The sequence below is a fragment of the Hylobates moloch genome, unplaced genomic scaffold, assembly GCF_009828535.3.
Source record: "Hylobates moloch isolate HMO894 unplaced genomic scaffold, HMol_V3 SCAFFOLD_19, whole genome shotgun sequence".
Lineage (NCBI taxonomy): Eukaryota > Metazoa > Chordata > Mammalia > Primates > Hylobatidae > Hylobates > Hylobates moloch.
In genome coordinates, this window is record NW_026652294.1 from 19,498,874 (window position 1) to 19,505,741 (window position 6,868).

Below are 6,868 nucleotides of genomic sequence, written 5' to 3' on the forward strand. Positions count from 1 at the left end.
CTCATGTCTCTTCCCTTTTCTATGTCATATTATATTATATTATATTATATTAAGACGGACTCTCACTCTGTCTGGCTGGAGTGCAGTGGCACCATCTTGGCTCACAGCAACCTCTGCCTCCCAGGTTCAACTGATTCTTCTGCCTCAGCCTCCCAAGTAGCTGGGACTATAGTGCGTGCCACCACTCCCAGCTAATTTTTGTATTTTTAGTAGAGACTGGGTTTCACCATGTTGGCCAGGATAGTCTCGACCTCTTGACCTCATGATCCGCCCACCTTGGCCTCCCAAAGTGCTGGGATTACAGGCATGACCTACTGTGGCTGGCCTCTTATTTTATTTTATTTTTAAAAAATTCAGGGCAGGACATTTCTCAAATAAAAAAAAACAAGATTGAAGTTGATAGAAAACAATTTTAATTAAACACAGAAGACAGTAACAGTGAACATAAAACATGAAAACCAATATGCAGGTAGGGGAAAACCACTAGAGGGCCTAAGGTATTTCCACTGAGAATGACCAATGCAAATACAGACTTAAGAGTTTCTTACCCACCTGGTCAGAAGTACATGCCTAGCTCTTGTCCTAGAATCTTTCTTGCCCCAAACAAACAAACAAACATAAACACAGGCACACGCAGCATGCATACACTCACATTCAGACACCTCTATTTAGCCCTTTAACACAGTCTGCCTTATTCTGGGTTCCTGAAAGCTTGAGAAAGAAAACTTTCTGCCTAAGCAATTCACAAGGGCTTTACAATTCCAGTGTGTACTGTCTTCCCCTTGTGGGTTTACAGTAGTTGTGGGATTAAGGACCATTTACTTCCTGGGGTGAATTGCAAACCGGCAATCAAGGGGCTGACTTCCCCCTCCACTGTCCACTTATCAGGTTCAGACCTTCCCAACCATGGAAACTTGGCTGCTGCTTTGAGGACGTTTCATACTTCAGGTCAGTGGAAATCAAAAGGAAACCCTGGAAAGGATGTGACAATGAAGATAATGTCAAAACTTGGGCATGTCTGGGTTTGTCTGAGGGGTGAGGAAGACATGGCTACTTTTTTTATTATTTTAATTTTTGAGATGGAGTCTCACTCTGTCACCCAGGCTGGAGTGTGGCGATGCGATCTCGGCTCACTGCAAGCTCCGTCTCTCGAGTTCAAGTGATTCTCGTGCCTCAGTCTCCCGAGCAGCTGGGACTACAGGCGTGTGCCACCACATCCTGCTAATTTTTGTATTTTTAGTAGAGACGGGGTTTCACCATTTTGGCCACGCTGGTCTCGAACTCCTGACCTTAAGTGATCCGCCCACCTCAGCCTCTCAAAAGTGTTGGGATTACAAATGTGAGCCACCATGCCCAGCTGAGAGATGGTTTCTTTACCAGGTCCTACAGAGGCAGGCCTTCCTCTACCCTGGCCCTGCTTTGTGAATGCCCCAGACAAAGGAAAGACCATTTTGGAGTACTGTCACCTGATGTGACTTAGCCATTGTAGAAGCAGTGGGGGAGAAGCAGGGAGGTGGGAGGGCATGCACGGTAGTGTACGGCAGCAGTCCCCAGCCTTATTGGCACCAGCAACCGGTTTCATGGAAGACAGTTTTTCCACTGACTGGGATTGGGGGATGCTTTCGGGATCAAACTGTTCCACCTCAGATCATCAGGCATTAGTTAGAGCCTCATAAGGAGCGTGCAACCTACATCCCTCACACACGCAGTTCACTATAGGGTTTGTGCTCCTATGAGAATCTAATGCTGCTGCTGATCTGATAGGAGGCGGAGCTCAGGCAGTCATGCTCGCTCCTTGGCCGCTCACCTCCAGCTGTGCAACCAGGTTCCTAACAGGCCACAGACCGGGACAGGTCCTGGGCCTGGGTGTTGGGGGACCCCTGGACTGTACAGGATTGGAGAATTTCTTTAGAAACATATTTCCACCTCCCCAAACAAACAACAATGCCAAAAATAAAGAAAAAGAGGTATTCTGAAGTGAGTTCATAATGATTAGCCAGAAAACAATTCGATTCCTGAACTCAGAGGGGTGTCTTTTGTTCAGGGGAAAGTCATCTGACTGGGAGAATCAGAAGAGCCAGTCCTGTCTCAGCCATGCTCCTTTCCAGCTGCCTAAGCCACTTCTCTCTGAGTCCGACTTTCCTCATCTGTAAAATGGGACTAATAATCCCAGCCTTACATGTTGCCTTGTGGAATAAGTAAAATAAAGCATGCTAAAGGGCATCTTCTTGTACTGTGGATTTGGCTGCTAAGTGAAATTGATCTTGGTCTGATTTTTAAACTCAACTGTAAATACTTTCTTGTTAATTGTGATTTAAGAGCTAAACATGTTTATAAAATTCCTTGGTCTGGGAAAAAGCAAAGCAGGACAAAAACAAACAACAAGGGCAAAACGGGAGGAGGCTTAGTCTACTATAAAAAGAAATGGGTCAGCTAAGAAGTGAGATTTGCGTTCTTACCTCAAGAACTTCAATATCTGAATTGACGAATGAGATTTTGTGTGGATTGGGCAGCGGAAATCCTTGCTGCAATTTTGCTGAAATACAGAACAAGACGTAAAATAATTGGGCACAAGCACAGAGGTTTTAGCAAGCTTTTTAGTAAGAGACTGACAGCTTTTTTTTTTTTTTTGAGATGGAGTTTTGCTCTTGTTGCCCAGGCTGGAATGTAATGGCGTGATCTTGGCTCACTGCAACCTCCGCCTCCCAGGTACAGGCAATTCTCCTGCATCAGCCTCCTGAGTAGCTGAGATTACAGATGCCCACCACCATGCCTGGCTAAGTTTCTTTGTATTTTTAGTAGAGATGGGGTTTCACCATGTTGGCCAGGCTGGTCTCGAACTCCTGACCTCAGGTGATCCGCCTGCCTTGGCCTCCCAAAGTGCTGGGATTACAGGTGTGAGCCACCGTGCCCGGCGTGGACAGATTTTTAATAGTTGATCTTTTCATTCTCCCTGGTTCCATGTTTACATTCTCTCTGATATGTCCCTAGAATTTTCCTGGAAGAATTGCTCATTAATCCGTGATTAATAAAAAATGCACCTACAATTATGTTCATTTGGACAGTAAAGAAATGCTGTCCATTTTAGCCTGCCCGATGTATGTTTTGAACCTAATTAGTGGGTCTTGAGAACATTTTGGTGTCTAATATAAAAAATATTTTAACTGGGCCAGACTCCAGATACTGCAGTTTATGAACAACCGCTATGCAAGGAGAAGGCCCAGGATTGTCATTCATGAAAACTGTGTCTATCCAGTTAGTGGGCCTTGCCTAAGACCCACAGAGATATCCCGTAGGGAAAATAATCTCATTTCCGGTTGACTGGAAGGAGATTCTTTACTGCCTAAGGAGCATGGTTTCAATCTCCTTAACTCAACCAAAGTTAGCCGATCTTGCTGAGTTTGCAAATAGAATTGCTAACAGGGCTTGGACCTAGAATAACTAATTGTGCATCCACATCAACGATGGTACAAACTTTGCAAATTCTGACGCTGGCCTGGATTCATGATAACATGATAGAAGTACAAGCTTCAGCGTGGAAAGTCCCAAACAATCCCCAGTGCAGCCGATGCAGATGTTAGATGTTAGCCGATGTTACAGTCACATTGTTTCCTGATAATCCCTTACCATTGGCCAGTGGGAGGACTCCAAAGTGAAGAATGGAGGACAGAATATTTTCAAACCTCAAGATCTAAAATAAAAGAGGAAATAGAATCAATTGCCAGATTGGGCTTTTTTTTTTTTTTTTTTTTTTTTTGCTTTGTTACCCAGGCTGGAGTGCAGTAGTGTGATCATGGCTCTCTCCAGCCTCGAACTCCTGGGCTCAAGCAATCTTCCTGCCTCAGCCTCTCAAGTAGCTGGGACTACAAGTGTGCACCACTACACCTGGCTAAGTTAAAAAAAATTTTTTAGGGACAGAGTCTCACTATGTTGCCCAGTCTCAAAGTCCTGGGCTCAAGTGAACCTCCCACCTTGACCTTCCAAAGTGCTAGGATTACAGGTGGGAGCCACCATGCCTAGCCAATCATGGGTGCTTCGAAAAGTACCATGCCTGGTTTGGATGTGCACTTTCTCAGAACTTCTTAGGCTAGAAAGCAATAACTAGGATCTTCTCAGAGGGATATACTAGCTTTGTAGAAAATCATATTAGTGTTTTCTAACTTTTTCCCTCTTGAGGAAAAAGTTCTTCTTCTGCTTCCCTCTGCACTGGATTTTGGTGATAGCAAATTCAGAGGACTACATGGTGTCAGCAAATGTGGCAGCTCAGATATCTACCAAGACAATCAAGAACAACTATTAGATTTCCCAATTAGCAATCTTCCCTTTAGTTACTGGGAATCTCAGCCACAGGAGTTCCCTTGCATTACATTACGCTCCAAAGCTAATGCCATCCCCAGAACACCCAATTTATCTTTTTTTTTATTTAAAATTTTTTTTTTTTTGAGATGGAGGTTCACTCTGTCGCCCAGGCTGGAGTGCAGTGGGTATGTCTTTATCACCAGTATGAAAATGGACAATGGGAATTCACTTTTGCAGTTGGGACCTCAGAGTTTATGTACGAAACTATTATGCTACACTGCCTCTTGACATAAAAATGACAATAACTGAAATAATTATTGTAAATATGAAAACACAGAAGTGACAATAACTGAAATAGTTACTGCAAATATGAAAATAGTGGCCACTGTTCATTTAATGCCTACTATGTGGTCAATGTGCTAAGTGCATTTCATATATAATCTCAGCTAATCCTTTCAACAACCCCAAGGTTGTAATTTCAGTTCCATACCTACTCGCACTGCCTATCCTGATTTCTTTTTCTCAGTAGTATTTCTTTTAGTAAACACTGTATTTCTTTGTTTGTTGTCTGCCACTCTCAGCCTGTCACACACACATAAGCACAATCACACACACTCTGGAACAGGGTTTCCCAGTAGTGGCACTCTCGACGTTTTGGGATGGATCATTCTTTGTTGTTGGGAGCTGTCTTGTGCACTGTGAATGTTTAGCAGCATCCCTGGCCTCTACCCACAGTGTCATTAGTATGTCTCCTTCCGTCCCAGGCTGGGACAACCAAAAATGTCTTCAGACATTGCCAGATGTTCCTGGCTGAGAATCACTAGTTGAGAACCACTGCTTTAGAATGTGTCTTGAGGGTAGAGATTTTATCTGTTTTGTCTAGAACAGTTCTGGGCTCAATAAGCATTTGTAAGTAAATGAATACTGTTAATAATAAAAATTAACATTACATAGTGCTGCCCATGAACTAGGCACTATTCTACCCGGGCATTCGGACACCAAAACCCACTTAACTTCTCTATGATAGCGCCATCCATGAATGTATGAGGTAGTGATGTAGCTGATCTTCCTGAAGCTTGAAGGAAGGGGGATTCCAAGTCACATGTTGGGGTGTCCTCTTCCAATCAGAAAGTCACCAGGCTGGGAACCCCCCTCCCACAAAGGTATCCATACAAGCAGCATTGACCTAATTTTAGGAGATGGGCAGAAAGTGTTCAAAGAGTAAACCTAATCATGGCTTAATAATTTACATATTCCTTTGGGATTCTTGTCTATAAATTAACTCTAGAGGATTATTTTATTGAGAAAACAGGCATTCCCTGAGAATGCCTGTTTTTCTAACATTATAAAATGTCTCAACAGTCTTTTGAGTTTTTAAAAAAGTATTTCTGCATAAATAAAAGTAAACTGTAGAGTTCCTCTCTTGAATGGTTAATGGGCTCAATTGATGAGTAGCTACATACAGAATTTCAAAGTTAAGTCCTACAATTATGGAGAAATCAAGGACTCAGAGGCACAGAAAACAATTAACTCGCTATTATATATAGTAGAGAATCCTCATTCTTCCAGTGCCCGGTAACCCCAAGAGTTCAGATTCCTACCTCAATATTGCTGCGATTGGACTCTGGCAAAGCAAGGCGGAATCTAAAAGAAAACAAGAAAAGTTTAAAGGAGAGTAGATTTAAAAACAACAGCCTTAGTAAAAAGAAACCAAAAAGGAAAAGGATATTTTCAGCTCAAAAGTCACTATTTAAAAAAAAAATACACAAGGCCGGGCATGGTGGCCCACACCTGTACTCCCAGCACTTTGGAAGGCCAAGACGGGCAGATCACTTGAGGTCAGGAATTTGAGACCAGCCTGGCCAACATGGTGAAACTCTGACTCTACTAAAAAAATGCAAAAATTAGCCAGGCATGGTGGCATGCGCCTGTGGTCCCAGCTACTTGGAAGGCTGAAGCAGGAGAATTGCTTGAACCTGGGAGGTGGAGGCTACAGTGAGCCAAGATCATGCCACTGCACTCCAGCCTGGGTATCAGAATGAGACCCTGTCAAAAAAAAAAAAAAAGATAAAAATAAAACACACACACACAAATAAAACTGGGAAGACATCGAGTTCTATTACATCTTCTACCCCTATATTTTGCTGCTTAAGAAGCAGAGCAGGAATAGTTTAGGGCTTGGATTTGTAACCAGGGTGGGTTCCCCACGTGCGTTTGCTATATGGAACTTAATGTTTAGCAACTTGGAATGTAGAACAATCTTCAGAAACAGTTTTGGCTGGGCGCAGTGGCTCACGCCTGTAATCCCAGCACTTTGGGAGGCCAAGGCAGGCAGATCATGAGGTCAGGAGATCGAGACCATCCTGGCTAACACGGTGAAACCCCGTCTCTACTAAAAAATACAAAAAATTAGCGGGGCGTGGTGGTGGGTGCCTCTAGTCCCAGCTACTCGGGAGGCTGAGGCAGGAGAATGGCGTGAACCCGGGAGGCGGAGCTTGCAGTGAGCAGAGATCGCGCCACTGCACTCCAGCCTGGGTGACAGAGCGAGACTCCGTCTCAAAAAAAGTTT

General features: G+C 43.7%; 1 protein-coding gene across 3 annotated transcripts in view; it reads right to left on the reverse strand.

Annotated features, from left to right (window-relative positions):
• Positions 1-396: 396 nt before the first annotated feature.
• BPIFC (BPI fold containing family C) overlaps positions 397-6,868 on the reverse strand; it is a 64,572-nt gene continuing 58,100 nt past the window's right edge. For all 3 annotated transcript variants that reach the window (XM_058431178.1, XM_032139962.2, XM_058431179.1), the window contains 4 exons: positions 5,901-5,943; positions 3,628-3,691; positions 2,460-2,536; positions 397-972 (listed from right to left, as the gene is read on the reverse strand). In XM_058431178.1, coding sequence (XP_058287161.1) covers positions 850-972; positions 2,460-2,536; positions 3,628-3,691; positions 5,901-5,943 — 307 coding nt within the window. In that variant the 3' untranslated portion in view covers positions 397-849. The remainder of the gene's footprint in view (positions 973-2,459; positions 2,537-3,627; positions 3,692-5,900; positions 5,944-6,868) is intronic.